General features: G+C 40.8%; 1 protein-coding gene across 3 annotated transcripts in view; it reads left to right on the top strand.

Moving 5' to 3' along the window:
• The window catches only part of col28a2a (collagen, type XXVIII, alpha 2a), a 54,562-nt gene extending 35,657 nt beyond the window's left edge, over positions 1-18,905 (top strand). For all 3 annotated transcript variants that reach the window (XM_060930212.1, XM_060930213.1, XM_060930214.1), the window contains 20 exons: positions 2,547-2,615; positions 2,732-2,800; positions 2,977-3,048; positions 3,149-3,217; positions 3,355-3,426; positions 3,625-3,693; positions 3,875-3,943; positions 4,032-4,100; positions 4,183-4,251; positions 4,338-4,406; positions 7,651-7,719; positions 7,821-7,889; positions 8,020-8,100; positions 10,257-10,292; positions 11,099-11,135; positions 11,239-11,796; positions 12,059-12,300; positions 12,473-12,710; positions 16,909-17,094; positions 18,609-18,905. In XM_060930212.1, coding sequence (XP_060786195.1) covers positions 2,547-2,615; positions 2,732-2,800; positions 2,977-3,048; positions 3,149-3,217; positions 3,355-3,426; positions 3,625-3,693; positions 3,875-3,943; positions 4,032-4,100; positions 4,183-4,251; positions 4,338-4,406; positions 7,651-7,719; positions 7,821-7,889; positions 8,020-8,100; positions 10,257-10,292; positions 11,099-11,135; positions 11,239-11,796; positions 12,059-12,300; positions 12,473-12,710; positions 16,909-17,094; positions 18,609-18,613 — 2,217 coding nt within the window. In that variant the 3' untranslated portion in view covers positions 18,614-18,905. The remainder of the gene's footprint in view (positions 1-2,546; positions 2,616-2,731; positions 2,801-2,976; positions 3,049-3,148; positions 3,218-3,354; positions 3,427-3,624; positions 3,694-3,874; positions 3,944-4,031; positions 4,101-4,182; positions 4,252-4,337; positions 4,407-7,650; positions 7,720-7,820; positions 7,890-8,019; positions 8,101-10,256; positions 10,293-11,098; positions 11,136-11,238; positions 11,797-12,058; positions 12,301-12,472; positions 12,711-16,908; positions 17,095-18,608) is intronic.
• Positions 18,906-22,050: the final 3,145 nt, after the last annotated feature.

Raw genomic sequence — 22,050 nt, 5'->3', positions numbered from 1 at the left:
TAATGCTGCTTCATCCACTATGATTCACTATAGCCACTTCCAGTTCAAAAAAGCACTGAAAAATCTTATTCAGACTTCCCTTTTTGAGGGAATTTCATGCAAGCATTCACACCTCCCAAGATGCCAGGTCTTCCTATCAGAATAGTCCTAGTTCTGATAATGATATTAATTTGTTTTTGCTGCACATTTATCTCAGTTCTGAGGTCCACCTGTATTAATTGGCAGCCAGCCTATTAAATAGCACTTTGACACCACATAAACTAATAATAGAGAAGTGTTCCACACAAAGATAGTCAATTTTTTTTTTTTTACATGATGAACTAGAAAGTTGACACTACATTCTTCTGTAAGCATTACCAATTCTGCAAAAAGCATGACACCTAAGAGCTGCTAATGGGAGTCACAGAACCATGGTTGAGTCGTATGATAATTTATTCCATAATACCATTTTGATATATATAATATATTGCCCTGAAATGGTATTCCACAAATTTGTACATCTTTACACTGACCAAAACAAGAATTTCAGGGTGAAATATTGCAGTTACATACAACAAATGGCAATAGGGTTGGAGTTCATACAGATCATCCCCAGAGTAGATATTCAAAGTAGAAGTCTGAATAGTAAAGACTGAGACTAATTTTTGTGTAGTTACCAGAATAAGAAATATTTTAATAATCTCAAGGGGAAATTGAATACATCTGCAGTTACTCAGGGTGTATGGGTTGTCAGGGAGGAGTAGCACCTCTGGCAGGGGGGCCTGTCATGTCCTTTTTGGGCAGCTTGTCTGTCTTTGGTCTCCACCTGGCACTCAGCTTTCACCTGTGGTTCCAAGTAGCTGTAGGATTCGCAATGGCCACACCCCAGTAAACCGCTTCGGCAGGCAGGTTAAACCAAGTGAGGGTAACTGTCAGGTCTCAAACCTTCAGCGAGCTCTAGGGATTCCCTCCCAAGCATGTGAAGTCTGGACCTTGGCAGATGGAGCAGAAGAGACCAACAGTAGGTCCAACAAACAAGAAAGCAAATCAACGGGCTTTACAGAGGGCACAGTGGGGCACAGAAGAAGCTGTGGTCATCTGTTACATCTATTCCCATCACCAACCATCTTGCCTTGTCTTGCCAATGGAGCATGGATGAGAGAGTGAGACTGACTCTGCACAAATCTCCCTCACTATAATCCAAGTCCCGTATATCTCATGACATCTCTCCTTTCCACTGTTGGCCTTATCAGCATCTAAGGGGGATGTCTATGGTCCTCATCAAAAACGATGGACAAGAGAAGAAAAAGAAGAAGAAGAAGAAGTTGCTCACACTCAAGTAGAGAAAAAAATTACAGAATTAAACAGATATGTAAACCATGAAACATGTAAAAATACATACAAATAATATATGTAAAAAATATAAGAATATATAAAATGTAAACCATATATATTGTGCATAAATAGCCATGTGAAAGGAAAAATAGCCATGTGGATGGAATAAAGTTACTGCATGGTTATTGTTACAGTTATTGCACATAAGTAGTAAATAATGGCTATGGTACATAGCAGTTATTATACAAGTACTGCACATTGCGTGAGGTTTTTTTTTTCATCTCGGTTAGGCAGCACCCGAACTGATGATCACATCATCAGCTTTTCTTTGGCTAATCAGACACAAGGTACGCCACCACTCTTGTCGGAGCAGTTGGGGGTTAGGTGCCTTGCTCAAGGGCACTTCAGCCAGTTGTGCTGGTCCAGTGAATCGAAACAGTGACCTTTTACTTATTGAGGTATTGAATAGTTATAGTATGTAATTATCAAACCTAGGTACAGTGTGGATGGATGTAGTACAATGGAATTATTACACAGGTGCAATATTGAATAGTCCATTGCCTACTGAATATCTGAGCCTCTGAGGGAGAGGTTGTAAAGGTTGATGGCCACGGGCAGGAATGACCTCCTGTGGCACTCTGTGGTGCATTTTGGGGGAAATGAGTCTTTCACTGAAAGTACTTCTTTGTTTGGCCAGCATGTTATGGAGTGGGTGAGAGACATTGTCTAGGACGATACACAGATTAGCCAGCATTCTCCTCTCAGACACTGTCTCCAGAAAGTCTAGCTCTACTCCCACAACATCACCGGCCTTGCAGACCAGTTTATTGAGTCTGTTGGCATCCGCTGCCCTCAGTCTGCTACCCCAGCACACCACAGCATACAGGAGAGCACTGACCACCACAGACTCATAAAACATCCTCAGCATAATCCTGCAGATGTTGAAGGACCTCGCACTTCTCTGAAAGTAGAGGCGGCTTTGGTCCTTCTTGTATATGGCCTCTGTATTCTTAGTCCAGTTCATTCTATTGTCAGTATGTACCCCCAGGTACTTGTAGTCCTCCACAATGTCCACACTGACCCCATGGATGGAAACAGGGGTCACCAGTGCTAAACAATTATCTGAGCAATGCTCCATTATCTGAGCAGTGCTTCAATGTGTACAATTTCAGCATTACTACAACCTCTGAATAAAGTTTTTAAGACATAATAGCAATTTCATTCATAAACAGGGAGTGGAGGGTCCAAGAGGGCCTCCAGGAGGAAGAGGGCCAACAGGAGAAGGTCTGCCTGGGCCTAAGGTTAGTGTTACTAAACACACAATGTCCAAGGAAAACATATTGCTTATGTTTCAAATAATAACTTGTATTTAATCTGTATTAAATAGTATTTTATACCAATCTGGACCATGTTTTAGGGTGAACAAGGATTACCAGGAGAGACTGGCAGCCCAGGAGAGAGAGGAATCGGAGAACCTGGACCAAAGGTTCCACTATATTGATGTTCCTTTTTGTTACGTGCATGTTTATCAAACTTATACCTAGGTGAAGTAATTGCACTCAAATGCTCACCAAAATCAGTTAAACAATAATGGTATTGGGGCTTGTTCTTGTTGAATGGTGAGAAATGGAAAGCACAAACATATTTTTCTCCTTTTGCAAGGGTGAGCCTGGTGCTGCAGGACTGGCAGGTTTGCCAGGACTTCCTGGAGAAGATGGTGCTCCAGGCCAAAAGGTAGAACTGACAACATGAATGTAGTTTAACACATCATGATACTAGTTACATCCCATTCCTGATAAAGTAATGTGCTCTTTCCTATTTTTGTCTTCATCAGGGTGAGCCTGGATCACCAGGCCTGAGGGGACTTGAAGGAGCAGCAGGAACTGGCACACAAGGAGAAAAGGTTAATTGTTTGGGAATACTTCTTGGCTCTATAGATTTTATGAGCTTTCAAGAATATGTATCACATAAAAAAACCTCCATATATTGATCTATCAAGATGGTTTATGAGTAAAATAATATTTATTCATTTTCTACCAGGGAGACCAGGGCCAGAGAGGTGTCAGAGGATTACCAGGCCCACCTGGCATTTCTGGCCCTTCAGGCGCCAAGGTGAGAACCAACCATTGAAATGTCAGCATCCATAGCCATCAATGTCTAAAAATATTTCCCTATTCAGTTTCAGTCTATTTCCAAAACAGGCCTTTAATCTTCATCCAATGACAACATGATGTGAACAATCGCTTGTAGCTACTAATCTTCTTGGATTAAAATGGTGCTGTATTTCAACTTTGATTGTTGTTTTTGTAGGGAGAGCCTGGAACACCAGGACGATTGGGCATGCCAGGACTTCCTGGGCGAGCTATTGCAGGACCAAAGGTATCAAATGCAAAATGCCAAATAATGCCACATGTTCTAGCAAGCCTTTACTGCACAGGCTCACTGCCAATGAAAAGAAACATTGTTCTAGTGTTTAGTACAATCTGGTATAGTTCATCACACCCAGCTATGAAGTACATTGGAGGAATGATTCTATGATTTCATCTGCCTGTTCCTTTAGGGTGATGCCGGCCCTGCTGGTCCTCCTGGACCAATTGGAGAAACAGGTTATGGGCTCCCGGGTCCAAAGGTATGTTTTATATTTTCAACTCTATAAAAGACTAAACAGAAAAAGCATACATTTTTTATGTTTGCTGTATTCTGACTTGATCCTTTAGGGTGACTGTGGTAATCCTGGCCCTCCTGGGCCTTTTGGGCCAAAAGGTGAAGGATATCCTGGACCAGTGGTGGGTATATTAATACAGGAAAACAGAACACCACAAATTTTACATATCTATTACCCATCTTAAAATTGTAAGTCTTTTGCAGGGTCCTCCTGGCCTCCCAGGTCTGCCTGGAGAACCCGGACCCGAGGGCACTGGCTTCCCTGGACCAAAGGTAGACCACAGCTCATTTTACGATGGGTATTCCAGAGAGAAGTGTGCGATGTTGGTTTAAAATTCATCTTAATGCACTTGTTACAGGGTGACATTGGTTTCCGAGGTTTACCAGGTTTGCCAGGCCCACCAGGTGAAGGGATTCAAGGACCACCCGTAAGCCGGCAACCACTTTTACTTGCACTCAATTTTGCTTGCACTCACCTTTGTAGAAATGCAACAGGTTTCTTCTGCAAACTAAGATTTAAAAATTAGTCGCATAGGCTGACAGCACCAGTCCTGTCAGATAAGCATGGCACCAATGACTTGAGACTGTTTCTGTCAATTCTAGCCAACTCTTCTATTGACTTAACGTGCATTAGTGAAAGACAGACAGTTTGTCTTTTTCAACCTCCATAGCAACTAAGCAACCTTACCCACACATTCACTTCACAGATCTCATCTCATCTCATTATCTCTAGCCACTTTATCCTTCTACAGGGTCGCAGGCAAGCTGGAGCCTATCCCAGCTGACTACGGGCGAAAGGCGGGGTACACCCTGGACAAGTAGCATTAGCTACCCAAAATGATTTTGAGTTTGAAAAGAGTTTGCTAGCATGTCAGGTGGAGTTTCACTGACTAGCTAGCTTAACATTAAACCACCATGATGGCACAGCATGCGTTCATTTTGTGAATTCACATTTCTGTCTTTGGTAATGGCGTTAGGTTTTGTAAGCGTTGTGGCAATAATATAACAATGTGTTGACAGAAAATGTGCTTTTAATACTTAAGTATTTTTAAAAGAAACTACTTCAGTACTTTAACTTAAGTAAAAAATTTGACTGTATAATTTTCACTTGTATCGGAGTAACATTTGACCAGTGGGATCTGTACTTTGACTTAAGTAATGAAGTTGGGTACTTTGTCCACCTCTGGTTGTAATCTTTTCTGGAGTGTGACACAAACTCTATTGTGCGAAAACTCATCTGGATATGTGCTATATTCTAGTTAACATAAATCAGTGTGTTCATAAGCCCTCATAAGCTGCCTGGACAAAAAGATTAGTTGCATACCAATAGCTAAGCTTTACTATATAATGTGAATAGGTTGTGCACCTGGATGAATATAAACTTAGTGTAACACAGAATGGCAATTTGTTGTTCAAATGGCAACACTGACACTCTCACCTTCCAAGATGAATACTATAGGGTGCATAGGAACAAATCTCTGTGTGACTTGATGGAATACTGGAACTTTGACTGCCTTAAAAATCACTAAACTGCAATGCCATAGACAATTTGTGGGATAATTTAGCATAGCAGCAGAAACACCACATACTCTAGTTGAAATGCACATTAAGTCAATAGAAGAGTTGGCTAGAATTGACAGAAACAGTCTCAAGTCATTGGTGCCATGCTTATCTGACAGGACTGGTGCTGTCAGCCTATGCGACTAATTTTTAAATCTTAGTTTGCAGAAGAAACCTGTTGCATTTCTACAAAGGTGAGTGCAGAAGTACTTTCTTTTAAAAATACTTAAGTATTAAAAGCACAGAATGTGAGTGTGAATGGTTGTCTGTGTCTATGTGTTGGCCCTGTGATGACCTGGCGACTTGTCCAGGGTGTACCCCGCCTTTCACCCAGTCAGCTGGGATAGGCTCCAGCTTGCCTGCGACCCTGTAGAAGGATAAAGTGGCTAGAGATAATGAGATGAGATGAGATTAAAAGCACATTTTCTGTCAACACATTGTTATATTATTGCCACAACGCTTACAAAACCTAACACCATTACCAAAGACAGAAATGTGAATTCACAAAATGAACGCATGCTGTGCCATCATGGGGGTTTAATGTTAAGCTAGCTAGTCAGTGAAACTCCACCTGACATGCTAGCAAACTCTTTTCAAACTCAAAATCATATTGGGTAGCTAACGCTACTAGAAAAGAAAGATTTCTACATTCTGTTTATTTGGCAAGCTTATGCTAAAACATATTTCTGAAAGGACTTCAGATAAGTTAACATTATTCATCTTAGCATAACTCCATTTTTACATGCTAACTAACAATGTCCAAGTTAACTAGCATTGTGTTATTAGCCGTGGACAAGGTGATGGCAACTTGGAGGGCAAATCCATAGAAAGTCATTTGACTAACCAGACTGCATAGCTATTGCAATGTTAACACTAGCTCTAAAAGCACAGACAACTTTGTTGCAAGCTTTCTCTTGGAATAAAACGTTTATATACCTCAATATGCTTCTGCAGGTTGGATGGCGAGTTTTTGTAGGCTGTGATGTGGTTCGCTTTAGGCAAACAAAGCAAACATTTAAAACAAAACGAATCTTTATTCCTTTCAGAAAACTGAAACATGGGTTCATGGGCCATGGGTGCGTGCGTTCCCCAGAAGAACTGCTTCCTTCCATTCTGCCGTCAACTGATCGTGTTAAATAATCCTGCTGAGAAATCATTGAACTTGATTTTATACAGTCTATGGACATGACATGACCCTATTGATTACTGATAGGCTGTCTCAGTGTCACCTGCGAAAAAGCCAATCACATTTTAGAAAAGAAAAGAAAAAAACATCCACTTTCAAAGCTGCTTCATAGTAACGAGTAACGAGGACCTTGACAGAAATGTAGTGGAGTAAAAAATACGATATTTGTCTTTCAAATGTACTGAAGTTAAAGTCATAAGTTTCCAAAAAATAATACTCAAGTAAAGTACAGATACTCAAAAAGTGTACTTAAGTACAGTACTCAAGTAAATATTTCATTACTGTCCACCTCTGATTACAACATGGATTGTTTAACAGCACAGTTGTAGCTCAGTTTAATAGCCTTTAGTACAACTTCATGGTCATCAGTAATAATGAGACTCTGAGCCCATGACTCTTGCTTCGTCCCATATGTTCAGATGATAAGAATTTATATCTGTGAAGTGGGCGGCATGGTGGTGTAGTGGTTAGCGCTGTCACCTCACAGCAAGAAGGTCCGGGTTCGAGCCCTGTGGCCGGCGAGGGCCTTTCTGTGCGGAGTTTGCACGTTCTCCCCGTGTCCGCGTGGGTTTCCTCCGGGTGCTCCGGTTTCCCCCACAGTCCAAAGACATGCAGGTTAGGTTAACTGCTGACTCTAAATTGACCGTAGGTGTGAATGTGAGTGTGAATGGTTGTCTGTGTCTATGTGTCGGCCCTGTGATGACCTGGCGACTTGTCCAGGGTGTACCCCGCCTTTCGCCCATAGTCAGCTGGGATAGGCTCCAGCTTGCCTGCGACCCTGTAGAAGGATAAAGCGGCTAGAGATAATGAGATGAGATGAGATCTGTGAAGTGAATGTGTGGGTAAGGTTGCTTAGTTGCTATGGAGGTTGAAAAAGACAAACTGTGTGTCTTTCACTAATTTACCTTGTCCTCCTGCTGTTTAAGGGCAACACAGGAAGACCAGGGCCACCAGGACCAGCTGGGCCCCCAGGAGAGGGTATTCAAGGCCACAAAGCAAGTTTCTCTCTTGAAATGTTGCAAAATCCACCAATGATTAAAGTGATTCATTCCAGTGAATCAAGGAATTAAATATTTTTGTCATGTGAATGATTTAGGGAGCTCAGGGGCCACAGGGTGTCACTGGACCAAGAGGACCACCAGGGGAGGGACTCACAGGTGCTAAGGTGAAGTATCCATTTATCTTGTTTTCTATTTATATTGGTATAGTAAATTTGTCCTGCTAATGAACTACACACAAAAAAAAGGTACAGTTTTGCTTTGCTTGACTGCTGACTGCTCCCTTTTCTCTTACAGGGTGATAGAGGCGTACAGGGTGAGAGAGGAATGAAGGGAGTTAAAGGTGAAATGGGTGACCCTGGACTCCCTGGACAATATGTGAGCCAAGAAATTAAATATTAAACATTAACTTACAGTGCCTTGAAAAAGTATTCATACCCCTTGAACTTTTTCACATTTTTCCACCTTACAACCACGAACTTAAAAGTTTTTTTATTGAGATTTTATGTGATAGACCAACACAGAGTAGCACATAATTGTGAAGTGAAACGAAAATGATAAATGGTCTTCAAAATTTTAAACAAATAAAAATCTGAAAAATGTGGTGTGCATTAGTATTCAGCCCCCCTGCGTCAATACTTTGTAGAGCCACCTTTTGCTGCAATTACAGCTGCAAGTCTTTTGTGGTATGTGTCTACCAGCTTTGCACATCTAGACACTGAAATTTTTGCCCATTCTTCTTTGCAAAATAGCTCAAGTTCAGCCAGATTGGATGGAGAGCATCTGTGAACAGCAATTTTCAAGTCTTGCCACAGATGCTCAATGGGATTTAGGTCTGGACTTTGACTGGGCCATTCTAACACATGAATATTCTTTGATCTAAACCATTCCATTGTAGCTCTCGCTGTATGTTTAGGGTCATTGTCTTGCTGGAAGGTGAATCTACTTCCCAGTCTCAAGTCTTTTGCAGCCTCCAACAGGTTTTCTTCCAGGATTGCCCTGTATTTAGCTCCATCCATCTTCCCATCAACTCTGACCAGCTTCCCTGTCCCTGCTGAAGAAAAGCATCCCCATAGCATGATGCTGCCACCACCATGTTTCACAGTGGGGATGGTGTGTGCAGGGTCATGAGCAGTGTTAGTTTTCCACCACACATAGCGCTTTGCATTTAGGCCAAAAAGTTCAACTTTGGTCTCATTTGACCAAAGCACCTTCTTCCACATGTTTGCTGTGTCCCATACATGGCTTCTGGTAAACTGCAAACGGGACTTCTTATGCCTGTCTTTCAACAATGGCTTTCTTCTTGCCACTCTTCCAAAAAGGCCAGATTTGTGGAGTGTACGACTTATAGTTGTCCTGTGCACAGATTCTCCCACCTGAGCTGTGGATTTCTGCAGCTCCTCCAGAGTGATCATGGGCATCTTGGCTGCTTCTCTGACCAGTGCTCTCCTTGCTCGCTCTGTCAGTTTAGGTGGACGGCCATGTCTTGGTAGGTTTGCAGTTGTGCCATACTTTTTCCATTTTTGAATGATGGATTGAACAGTGCTTCTTGAGATGTTCAGAGCTTGGGATTTTTGTAATAACCTAACCCTGCTTTAAACTTCTCCAGAACTTTATCCCTGACCTGTCTGGTGAGTTCTTTGGTCTTCATGATGCTGTTTGTTCTTCAGTGTTCTCTAACAAACCACTGAGGCCTTCACAGAACAAGTGTATTTATGCTGAGAGTAAATTACACACAGTAGGACTCTATTAACTAATTAGATGACTTCTGAAGGCAATTGATTGCACTAGATTGTATTTAGAGGTATCAGAGTACAGGGGGCCGAATACTAATGCACACCACATTTTTCAGATTTTCATTTGTTTAAAAATTTGAAAACCATTTATCATTTTCGTTTCACTTCACAATTATGTGCTACTCTGTGTTGGTCTATCACATAAAATCTCAATAAAAAACTTTAAAGTTCGTGGTTGTAAGGTGGAAAAATGAAAAAGTTCAAGGGGTATGAATACTTTTTCAAGGCACTGTAAATTAGTTTCAGTCCTAGATACTGCATTAGCCCATCACATTATATACTGTGGCGGCACAGTGGTGTAGTGGTTAGCACTGTCGCCTCACAGCAAGAAGGTCCGGGTTCGAGCCCTGTGGCCGTCGAGGGCCTTTCTGTGCGGAGTTTGCATGTTCTCCTCATGGGTTTCCTCCGGGTGCTCTGGTTTCCCCCACAATCCAAAGACATGCAGGTTAGGTTAACTGGTGACTCTAAATTGACCGTAGGTGTGAATGTGAGTGTGAATGGTTGTCTGTGTCTATGTGTCAGCCCTGTGATGACCTGGCGACTTGTCCAGGGTGTACCCCGCCTTTCGCCCGTAGTCAGCTGGGATAGGCTCCAACTTGCCTGCGACCCTGTAGAAGGATAAAGTGGCTAGAGATAATGAGATGAGATTATATACTGTTTAGAGTGCCTAGAAATGATGAACTATAAAATGCTCTGTTCCTTAGCTGATTAAAGTTTCCATTTCTGTTACTATCATAGGGAAGACCCGGAGAAAAAGGCGAGATGGGCCTCACAGTAAGTTTTTCAAGCCTTTCAGGTGTTCAACGCGTCTTTCTCTTTCCCGGGGAACACAGAAATGCTTCTGTGCATGTGCAGCAGAAAACTTTTTCAATGGACATTCACATCAGCTCCAACATGTGACGTCATGTTGTCTTGACAACCATGTAATATCATAAACCATATTGAATGCTCATTCTCCATTGGGTAGAGTGACGTAATACATGTAGGATAAGCGATATGCTAACAATATTGCATGCTATCGAACCAAATGAATGAAACCCGCTAGAAGGGAATAGAATGCATGTTTTTATTCCATCAAAAAAGTGTCCTGTATGTATAATAATTCCCGATATTTCACCCTGACGACGTCACTCCTAGTGTTTTCCCACTGACTAGACGTGCGTTGTCAAAATAGCGAACTGGTTCAAAATTAAAATTCTCTTGATTAACTTGCATAAATTTTTGTGGATGTGTCTCTGTAATATAAAGAACATTACATGGTGACTGGCGTGAAGACATGAAGTTTTATCTTCTCGTGTTGAAAAATATATCATTAATTCGCTTCATTCACTCATGAAATATACATTCACCACTTGAAGATAAATTTCATATTTTCGCTCAACCATATAATATTCTCTCTGTATATGTCATGATATTTGAGATTTGTAACAAGTGCTTGGGAGGTCAAAATGAAAATGTAAACGATAATAATAATAATACTTTTTTCATGTAATTGAGAAAAAGTACTATTTTCAGACTGCAAAATCCCCTAAAAATACTTAAATACTTTCAACCTCTGAATATCTGATTTTACTTTCCAGAGAGAGGACATTATTAAACTGATCAAAGAGATCTGTGGTAAGTTACAGAAGTCAAGGGAAACAGGACATGTTGCACAAAGAATGTCTTTTCATTATCTGACCAAAAACATATGCTCTGTATGCATTACTCCTACTTTTAGGATGTGGCATTAAATGTAAGGAGAGGCCGATGGAGCTGGTGTTTGTAATTGACAGCTCTGAAAGTGTCGGTCCTGAAAACTTTGAAATCATCAAAGACTTCGTCACAGCACTAGTGGATCGCGTCACAGTAGGCCGCAATGCCACACGCATCGGTCTCGTCCTGTACAGCTTGGATGTCCATCTGGAGTTCAACCTGGCGCGCTATATGACCAAGCAGGATGTCAAGCAGGCTATCAGGAAGATGCCCTACATGGGAGAGGGAACGTACACTGGTACTGCTATCCGCAAGGCTACACATGAGGCTTTTTACAGCGCCCGCAATGGAGTCAGCAAAGTGGCCATCGTCATTACTGATGGACAAACAGATAAGAGAGAGCCTGTGAAGCTGGACATAGCAGTGCGGGAGGCCCATGCTGCTAACATTGAAATGTATGCTCTAGGGATCGTTAACACATCAGACCCTACGCAGACTGAGTTTCTCAGGGAGCTTAACCTCATCGCTTCAGACCCAGACAGCGAGCACATGTACCTTATTGATGACTTTAACACATTGCCTGGTAAGTCTGAGTGGCAGTTTATAAATCTGTTCATTAATAATTTTATTTTCAACCACAGGGTTTAAAGAATTTACGAAATGATTTAAAGATTTTTTTCACTGACAGAAACTTTTCATTTTCAGTGCTACCTCCAAATTAACTCATCAACCCAGATCGAATCGACTAAAAATGTATAAATAGAACAATTAATAGATAGTACAAAAGTATAGCTGTAATTGTAACTTATCATTTTGAGATGTGCAATATTGTGTCTCATCTGCAGCTTTGGAGTCTAAGCTCGTAAGCCAGTTTTGTGAGGATGAGAATGGAGCACTCATCTATAATCGCATCACCAATGGTGGTAATGGACACAACGGATACAGACGTAATGGCTACAATAACCACAATGTCTTATATAGGACTAATGGCTATGGGAGTCATCATACAGAAGAATTTCACAGGAGGGATAATGTTCAGACTAGAATCTACTCTGAACGAATCAACCCTTCTCCTTTCAGTGCTAAGGTTTGTAGACTGGCTAGACCTATTGAGAAACATGACTTTGCTATAATATGATTGTTGTTGATTATTGTTGTCAATGTGACTATAATAGTTGTGACAAGTCCTTGGATGCAAAAGAGTTTCTAACTCTGATCTCTGTGTGTGTGTATATATATATATTTTTTTTAATCTCCAGGTTGATTTAGACTTAAGGAGTCATGTCCAGGGTGGCCACAAAGTAACTGATGTCAACAAATCTGTCCCACCTGTACAGTCTGTTCATGAGAACAGCAGAACATCTCACACCAGCATTATATCATCATCATCATCTTCACAGCCATCATCATCATCATCGTCCTCTTCTTCCTCATCGGGAGCCGTTATATCTACTTCAGTGAGCGTAAAGCCCCATCCCCGTCCTGTTGTAATCTCAGGTAATAATGAAACAATTAAATGCCATCGTATAGTATAGATTTAACAGTTATTCCACGAAATCAAGTCATACATGAGCTGATAGCTGACGAGGCGCATAGCGAGTCGGCTATAATCCATGTACGACGAGATTGAGTGGAATAACTGTTTTATTCTATTCACATTCACTGGATTTTGAGAAACAGAGCATTTTTATTTTTTGCAAATTCAATAAAGAAAAACTTTATACAAAACATCCAACGAAATCATTTCCGCTTAGAATGTAAACAAACCGGGGGCGTCGTGGCTCAGGTGGTTAAGGCGCCATACCATGAATGCGGGCGACCCGAGTTCGATTCCGGCCCGAGGTCATTTCCCGATCCCTTCCCGTCTCTCTCTCTCCCGCTCATTTCCTGTCTCTACACTGTCCTATCCAATAAAAGGTGCAAAAAGCCCAAAAAAAAAAAAAAAAAAAAAAAAAAAGAATGTAAACAAACCGGCGAAATGACAGTAGCAATTTGTGAAAAATGCAATAATAGTTCTTGAAAAATTAAAAAAACATATTCTTACCATCAAATTCTTTTATTCCATATTTTGTTGCGCTTTTTTTTGTATTTTGGGGGGGTTTGTTTTCGAGTAGAGTTTTTATTTCGTCCTCGGTTGGTTCAGTAACACTCTCTGCCATTTTCTTCTTCTTCTTTAGGTTTTTTTTGGCGGTTGGCAAACCAACTTAAAGCTGCATTACCGCCACCGACTGGGCTGAAGTGTGGAACAGGAGATAATTGGGGGGGGGGACCTATTATTCTTTTAGCTATTTCTGACTCTTTTAAATACTTGATAACAAAGTGATATATCTGACTTGATGCACTCTGCCATTTTGTTTTTCTCTACACACGGTGTACGAGCTGATATCCTGGTAGTAGAGTAGCCAATCAGAGCGCACGATTGCTCATATCCAGTGAATGTGGATAGAATAAGTATGAATATATGCATGTAAAGAGTTTATTGGTAGCTTTAAAGGGGTTAGCTAAAACATGTTAGAACTCTGTGGCACGCATTCCCATCATCTCATCTCATTATCTCTAGCCGCTTTTATCCTTCTACAGGGTCGCAGGCAAGCTGGAGCCTATCCCAGCTGACTACGGGCGAAAGGCGGGGTACACCCTGGACAAGTCGCCAGGTCATCACAGGGCTGACACATAGACACAGACAACCATTCACACTCACATTCACACCTACGGTCAATTTAGAGTCACCAGTTAACCTAACCTGCATGTCTTTGGACTGTGGGGGAAACCGGAGCACCCGGAGGAAACCCACGCGGACACGGGGAGAACATGCAAACTCCACACAGAAAGGCCCTTGCCGGCCCCGGGGCTCGAACCCAGGACCTTCTTGCTGTGAGGCGACAGCGCTAACCACTACACCACCGTGCCGCCCCGCATTCCCATCATATATATCATATATGTCATACAAACCAAGATCACCAGTTGTTTTGTCCATTCCCAAGTGTGATTGTTGTGTTTGGGCTGTTTCACAATCACTTTTCGGTAAACTTTTCCGGTCCACAGTAGTCCAAAAATCAAACCTCAGATTTTTGTGTTTCACTGCTGCCAAAAATTACCTTTTGAGATAGAAAATAACTGCACAGAATTTCAGAGCTACAGGTCATACAGTGGGCATGTTACTTGTAGTGAGAAGACGGCATATAGTGTATTTCTAAAACTGACCCACTTTCTTATAGTCCACAAGAGTACGGGACACAAAGTGACAAACTGTTGAAATGTACGTGTTTTTAAGTACAAATTTTCAAGTACTGTGCAACAATGTTTGTGCATGATGGTAACTGTATTAACAACTGAAGTGATGACAATCCTTGTGGTTTTCTGGAGAGGACACTTTTTGACAGACTCACATTTCAACTACATGTGGGGCTCTGCCGCAAATGTGTCTCACATCTGTTTCAAGGCCTGTGTTTTACTGTGAAACAACAGAGTATTCTGCTTCAAAAGAGACAAATATTTTCTTTAAAAATCATTTACAACCTCGTCATATTGTGAGTGATTTCTGGAGAGGACATTTTTGATGGACAAAGGATACTGTCTGAGGCACTTAGCTTACAAAAAAAAAAGTAACTTCCACTTCAGTATCTTTCTATTATGAATGAAAGTATATGTCCCAAAGTAAAAGCGAGTTAATGCTAAAAAAATATATAATTCTGAATTTAACCAGTAAAATCAAAGTGTAATAATTAAAGTAGAATTCAATGAAATGACCACAAGGTCAAAACTGAGCCCACACTAACTCTTACAAACATATTTATAAGAACGTTAAAGAGACATTAGTGTTGTAGGTAGGGCTGGTGTGTCCCTGTAAAATAAAGTATACAGTGGTGCTTGAAAGTTTGTGAACCTTTTAGAATTTTCTATATTTCTGCATAAATATGAGCTAAAACATCATCAGATTTTCACACAAGTCCTAAAAGTAGATAAAGAGAACCCAATTAAACAAATGAGACAAAAATATTATACTTGGTCATTTATTTATTGAGGAAAATGATCCAATATTACACATCTGTGAGTGGCAAAATTATGTGAACTTTTGCTTTCAGCATCTGGTGCGAGCCCCTTGTACAGCAATAACTGCAACTAAACGTTTCCGGTAACTGTTAATCAGTCCTGCACACCGGCTTGGAGGAATTTTAGCCCATTCCTCCATACAGAACAGCTTCAACTCTGGGATGTTGGTGGGTTTCCTCACATGAACTGCTCGCTTCAGGTCCTTCCACAACATTTCCATTGGATTAAGGTCAGGACTTTGACTTGGCCATTCCAAAACATTAACTTTATTCTTCTTTAACCATTCTTTGGTACAACGACTTGTGTGCTTAGGGTCGTTGTCTTGCTGCATGACCCACCTTCTCTTGAGATTCAGTTCATGGACAGATGTCCTGACATTTTCCTTTAGAATTCGCTGGTATAATTCTGAATTCATTGTTCCATCAATGATGGCAAGCCGTCCTGGCCCAGATGCAGCAAAACAGGCCCAAACCATGATACTACCACCATCATGTTTCAAAGATGGGATACGGTTCTTATGCTGGAATGCAGTGTTTTCCTTTCTCCAAACATAATGCTTCTCATTTAAACCAAAAGGTTCTATTTTGGTCTCATCCGTTCACAAAACATTTTTCCAATAGCCTTCTGGCTTGTCCACATGATCTTTAGCAAACTGCAGACGAGCAGCAATGTTCTTTTTGGAGAACAGTGGCTTTCTCCTTGCAACCCTGCCATGCACACCATGTTGGTGGACTCATGAACATTAGCCAATGTGAGAGAGGCCTTCAGTTGCTTAGAAGTTATCCTGGGGTCCTTTGTGACCTCGCCAACTATTACACGCCTTGCTCTTGGCGTGATCTTTGTTGGTCGACCACTCCTGGGGAGGGTAACAATGGTGTTGACTTTCCTCCATTTGTACACAATCTGTCTGACTGTGGATTGGTGGAGTCCAAACACCTTAGAGATGGTTTTGTAACCTTTTCCAGCCTGATGAGCATCAACGATGCTTTTTCTGAGGTCCTCAGAAATCTCCTTTGTTCGTGCCATGATACACTTCCACAAACATGTGTTGTGAAGATCAGACTTTGATTGATCCCTGTTCTTTAAATAAAACAGGGTGCCCACTCACACCTGATTGTCATCCCATTGATTGAAAACACCTGACTCTAATTTCACCTTCAAATTAACTGCTAATCCTAGAGGTTCACATACTTTTGCCACTCACAGATATGTAATATTGGATCATTTTCCTCAATAAATAAATGACCAAGTATAATATTTTGTCTCATTTGTTTAACTGGGTTCTCTTTATCTACTTTTAGGACTTGTGTGAAAATCTGATGATGTTTTAAGCCATATTCATGCAGAAATACAGAAAATTCTGAAGGGTTCACAAACTTTCAAGCACCACTGTAAAAAACTCCAACATATATACACCGGACCTAGATGCAGGAGTTAGTGGGTGTTATTCAAAAAGACAACCATGATTGTGAAACAACCCATTTACACCAAACCAACTGCACTGTGGGTGAGACATGCAGCAGGGTTTATTTTAAACAGATTGAAGATTGTATATGTGAAAGTTCCTCAAAAACAGTTTTTATACACTAAATCTATGCTGACTTTGGTTCCCTCGACATGATCTGTGATGCACTGTGTGCAGCTCCTCTAGATCCTCGTTGCTCCCTTGTCCTGAACCAGGGGACCTGCCGAGACTACATCATCCGCTGGTACTATGACAAACAGGCAAACGCTTGTGCCCAGTTCTGGTATGGAGGATGTGAGGGCAACGAGAACCGTTTTGACACCGAAAACGAATGCAAGAAGACATGTGTTCTTACCAGTAAAGGTATATTTTTTTAAAAAAGCACTCATACAGATCTGACACAAGTTCAGAATTTTTAGATAGATGTTATAAAAGGGAATATAGCTCAAATAAAGTAAATGTTTATAATCTCTTAGAGAAAGCAGATGTTAATATTTTTAAAAGATGTAATTTAGATCCAGCCCAGCTGTTATATGCTATTTTACCAGAAAGGAAAGAAGCATCATATAACCTAAGGAAAAGCAGTAGCCATCACCCTCAAATAAATTCCAATAGATTTAAAAATTCTTATGTAAATAGACTCATTTTTAAGTATAAATTGTAAGCAGGATATTTTTAGCATTTCTGTAAATTTTTTTAATGTTTAATATTTTTAGTTGCTTAATGTTTATAATTTAAGATGTGTTTTTATCTTAGAAAATCAAGATTACAAGTACATACTCAAACCTCGGCTGATTTTCTGAACATTTTAATTGGTTGAATTCAAAATTCCCTTTCAGCACTTTTAACATAACCTGTGATGACCATCTACCAGTGTTGTAGTCGAGTCACTAAACCTCAAGTCCGAGTCCAGTCTTGAGTCCCAAGTACTCAAGTCTGAGTCAAGTCCAAGTCATGAAAAAAATTTTGAGTCGAGTCCACTATTGATCCAAGTCGAGTCCGAGAACAAAACTCCAACTGCACCATTTGACGGTGGCTGTTTTAGCGCCATTAATATTAGTTTGTTTCTGAACATGACATATGAACAGGTGAATGTGCTTCTCTTTGTCAGGGAGTGCGAAGTATTCTGTCAGAGATGGTTGGGAGATGGATGTAAGTGCAGAAGGTGTGTTTATTAATACAAGTGAAGACGGTAAACAATCCAGAACGGCAGGCAAAATCGTTAAACAGTGAAGCAGGCAATAGGTCGAGCGAGGCACAAACAGGCTATTGTAGACTCTGCAGAATCAAAGACGAGAAACAGGAAATCAGGGATCAGGAAACCAAACAAGGAAATAAGGCTCAGTAATGTCTCAGCAATGCAACTCAATACTTCGCAAAGTAAGTGTGTTTTCACAGTTTTTATATAGGTGCGCTGGTTGCGCCTTAATCCTGTGCAGGTGCGAGTCGTTTACGACGCACGTGCAAGAGTCTGCTTGGCACACGCGCTGTCTGGAGTACGCCCGAGAGTCTATCTAATGCACGCACCAAGGCGCACAGGTGTGACACTCTTGCACGAAATTAGTACAAAAATTAATGTCAATATAAATATCTTATGCCAAATTATTATGGCATGTTACAAAAAATAAAGAAAAAAATCCAAGTCCTCGTCTCCAATTTACGAGTCCGAATGCAGTTAATGCACGAGTCCGAGTCCAAGTCCGAGTCATCAGTGCTCAAGTCCAAGTCAAGTCACGAGTCCTTGAAATTGGGGCACGAGTCAGATTCGAGTCCGAGTCCTGGACTCAAGTATTACAAGCCTGCCACTCTTTATTTCCTTAATGTAGTCCTTTCATTGTATGTTTGCTAATCTACTTTTACTCTATTTTCCACATCAGGTTGAACTGGATCTCAGAGCAAGATATGTTTTACCCTGAGAAAGAACAAAACAAATGGACTAAAGTGATTTTTTTTTTTTACTTTTCACCATCTGCCCTGAAACTGTCACAAGAACATTATCCTTCTTTCAGCAAGTTCAGAAAATATGTTGAACAAAAGTGTAAGAAAGAGAAAACAGGATAATACAAAAAGATTACTGTGATTACCTGCTCTGTACTCGAGCAGTACTTATGAAGTAACTCTGCCTGTTCTCTTTCCCTGTACTGCACAAATAAACAATATCCTGATATACCTCATTTTATCTCATCCATCTTCTTCTTGGTACCTTGTCGGGTTTTCTGCACTGTTTCATATATATATATATATATATATATATATATATATATATATATATATATCTCCATTCATATGGAACGTTACAGTTAAGACTCTGAATCACAGGACAGACTCTGACATGTAACATAATTATTCATAACCATGAATGAATAAGAGTGATTCATTTTAAACAGCAATTAATGTAGCAATTTAGCTACATTTTATAGAAAACTAGGCTTTGCATTCTTTACTTGATATTTTAAGAGCAATATGATGGATAAAGTAATTTTTTTAAATGTATTTTTTTAAATACCATTCAAGTTAAGTGTAAAATTATACAAGTAACTGTGATTGTTAGAAATAGCTGTGACTACCATGTGTATGACTGATGCTTTTGTACTATTTTTTAAATAAATGTAAATGTTTTCGTTATGTGTCTCATTATGTGTGACTTTGTTTCGCTCACAGATTGTATAGTCTTCAGGAAGTTGTTCAAGATAAGGTTGTCTAGACAAGGCCTATACAGTGTATTCATCCCCCTTGGTGTTTGTCCTGTTTTGTTGCATTACAAGCTGGAAATAAAATGGAATTAAAATGTATAAATCAACCTGTTCTGGAAGGACCCTGACTCTGCAACACTACTAAGCAAGCGACATGAAAATCAAGGAGCCTCCAAACAGGTCAGAGACGAAGTTGTGGAGAAGTGTGGATCAGGGTTGGGTTATAAAAAATATCCCAAACTTTGAATATCCCAGGGAGCACCATTAAATCCATTATAGCAAAATGGAAAGAATATGGCAACACTACAAACCTGACGAGAAGGCCGCCCACCAAAACTCACAGACCAGATAACACTGAAGGAGCTGTAAAGATCCACAATGGAGATGGGAGTATCTGTCCATAGGGCCACTTTAAGCTGTACACTCCACAGAGTGGGGTTTTATGGAAGAATGGCCAGAAAAAAGCCATTGCTTAAGAAAACACATTTGGCATTTGCCCAACAGCATGTGGCAGACTCCCCAAACACATGGAAGAAGATTCTCTGGTCAGATGAGACTAAAATTGATCTTTTTGGCCATCATGGGAAATGCCATGTGTGGCACAAACCCAACACCCTGAGAACACCATTCCTACAGTGAAGCATGGTGGTGGCAACATCATGCTGTGGGGATATTTTTCATTTGCAGGTACAGGAAAGCTGGTCAGGACTGAAGGAAAGATGGATGGCACTAAATACAGGACAATTCTGGAGGAAAACCTGTTTGAGTCACCCAGAGGTTTGAGACTGGGATAAAGGTTCACATTCCAGCAGGACAATGACCCTAAACATACTGCTAAAGCTACATTGGAGTGGTTGAAAGGGAAACATTTAAATGTCTTGGAATGACCAAGTCAAAGCCCAGACCTCAATCTGATTGAGAATCTGTGGCGTAACTTGAAGATTGCTGTACACCAACACAACACATCGAACTTGAAGGAGTTGGAGCAGTTTTGCCTTGAGGAATGGGCAAAAATCCCAGTGGCTAGATGTGCTAAGCTAATAGACAATACCCCAAGAGACTTGCAGCTGTAATTGCAGCAAAAGGTGGCTCTACAAAGTATTGACTTTGAGGGGGGTGAATACCTATGCACACTCCAAATTTCTGTTTTTTCATCTTAATTATTGTTTGTGTTACAATAAAACAATTTTCACCTTTAAAATGGTAGGCATGTTGTGTAAATCAAATGGTGCTAACCCTCCAAAAATCCATTTGAATTCCAGCTTGTAATGCAACAAAACAGGACAAACACAAAGTGGGGTGAATACTTTTGCAAGACACTGTATACACTCACCAGACACTTTATTTGGACCACTTGTACATCTGCTCATTCATTCAGTTATCCAGTCAGACATTCAAATGGCAGGAGAGCAATCGATCAAACCATGCAGATACAGGTCAAGTGCTTCAGTTAATATTCAAAGATTCAAATGGGAAAAATATGTGATCTTGGTGACTGTGACCATGGTGTGGTTGCTGCTGCCCAGTAGGGTAGGTGAATAATTCAGAAACTGCTGATCTCCTGGGATTTTCAGATAAAACAGTCTCTAGAGTTGTGAGGAAAAACAAAAAACATCCAGTGAGTAGCAGTTCAGTGGGCAGAAATACCTTTTTGATGAGAGAGATCAGAGGAGAATGGCCAGACTGGTTTATTCTGAGAGGATGACTATTACCCCTTTTCCACCAAATCAGTTCCAGGGCTGGTTCGGGGCCGGTGCTGGTTCACAACTCGTTCAACTTGCGAGCCAGCTGAGAACCAGTTTGCTTTTCCATAGCTCGGGGTGCTAAGCAGAGCCACGTCATTACGTCGCTGTATACGTCAGTTACGTCACTGCGTTTGTATAAACCTTGGCACGAACATCATAGCAACAACAACACAGAGAAGAAGCAGCAACAACAACAACAATAATAATAAATGACTTCGTGTTTGTACAGCTGCTGCTTCTCGCTGCTTAAAAATGGCAACCTTTCGCAATCTTGCTATTGTTGTTGGTCTTAACAACTCTGCCCCCACGCTGACGTAAGCGGTTCTTTCCTCTGGCCCAGCAGAGAGTTGGTGCTAGCCTGGAACCGGTTTTTCTGGCCCCAGAGCCAGTTCTTTGTCAGTGGAAACAGAAAACCCAGTTCCAAACTAAGCACTAGCCCCAAACCAGCCCTGGAACTGCTTTGGTGGAAAAGGGGCATATGGTAACTTAACCACTTCACTAGAGTGTGAAGAAAAGCATCTCAGAATGCACAACATGTTGAACCTTAAGGTTGATGGGCAACAACAGCAGAAAACCACATCAGGTTTGATTCCTGTCAGCCTATTAGGTGTGTTGGACTTATAGATGGAGTTGTACCAAATCCAGCTCTACTCCCTGGACTTTTTGTTCTGTCAGCTTAGCAACTTTGATGAAGACTTCTGCCCATTTACAACAATCATACACTGTTAGAAATAAGGGTACAATAGGAGTCCATTTCTGTCTCCTAAAGTACAATCTACACTAATATACCCCCCTAGGGCTCATTATTGGACCTCAATGTAACTATGTGGACCTTTTTAGGGCCAATAAGGTACATACAGTTGTGGTCAGAAGTTTACATA

This window comes from Neoarius graeffei, chromosome 9 (assembly GCF_027579695.1).
Source record: "Neoarius graeffei isolate fNeoGra1 chromosome 9, fNeoGra1.pri, whole genome shotgun sequence".
In the NCBI taxonomy this organism is placed as follows: domain Eukaryota; kingdom Metazoa; phylum Chordata; class Actinopteri; order Siluriformes; family Ariidae; genus Neoarius; species Neoarius graeffei.
Note: the sequence above shows the minus strand (reverse complement) of the source record. Positions and strands in the feature narration are given on the sequence as shown.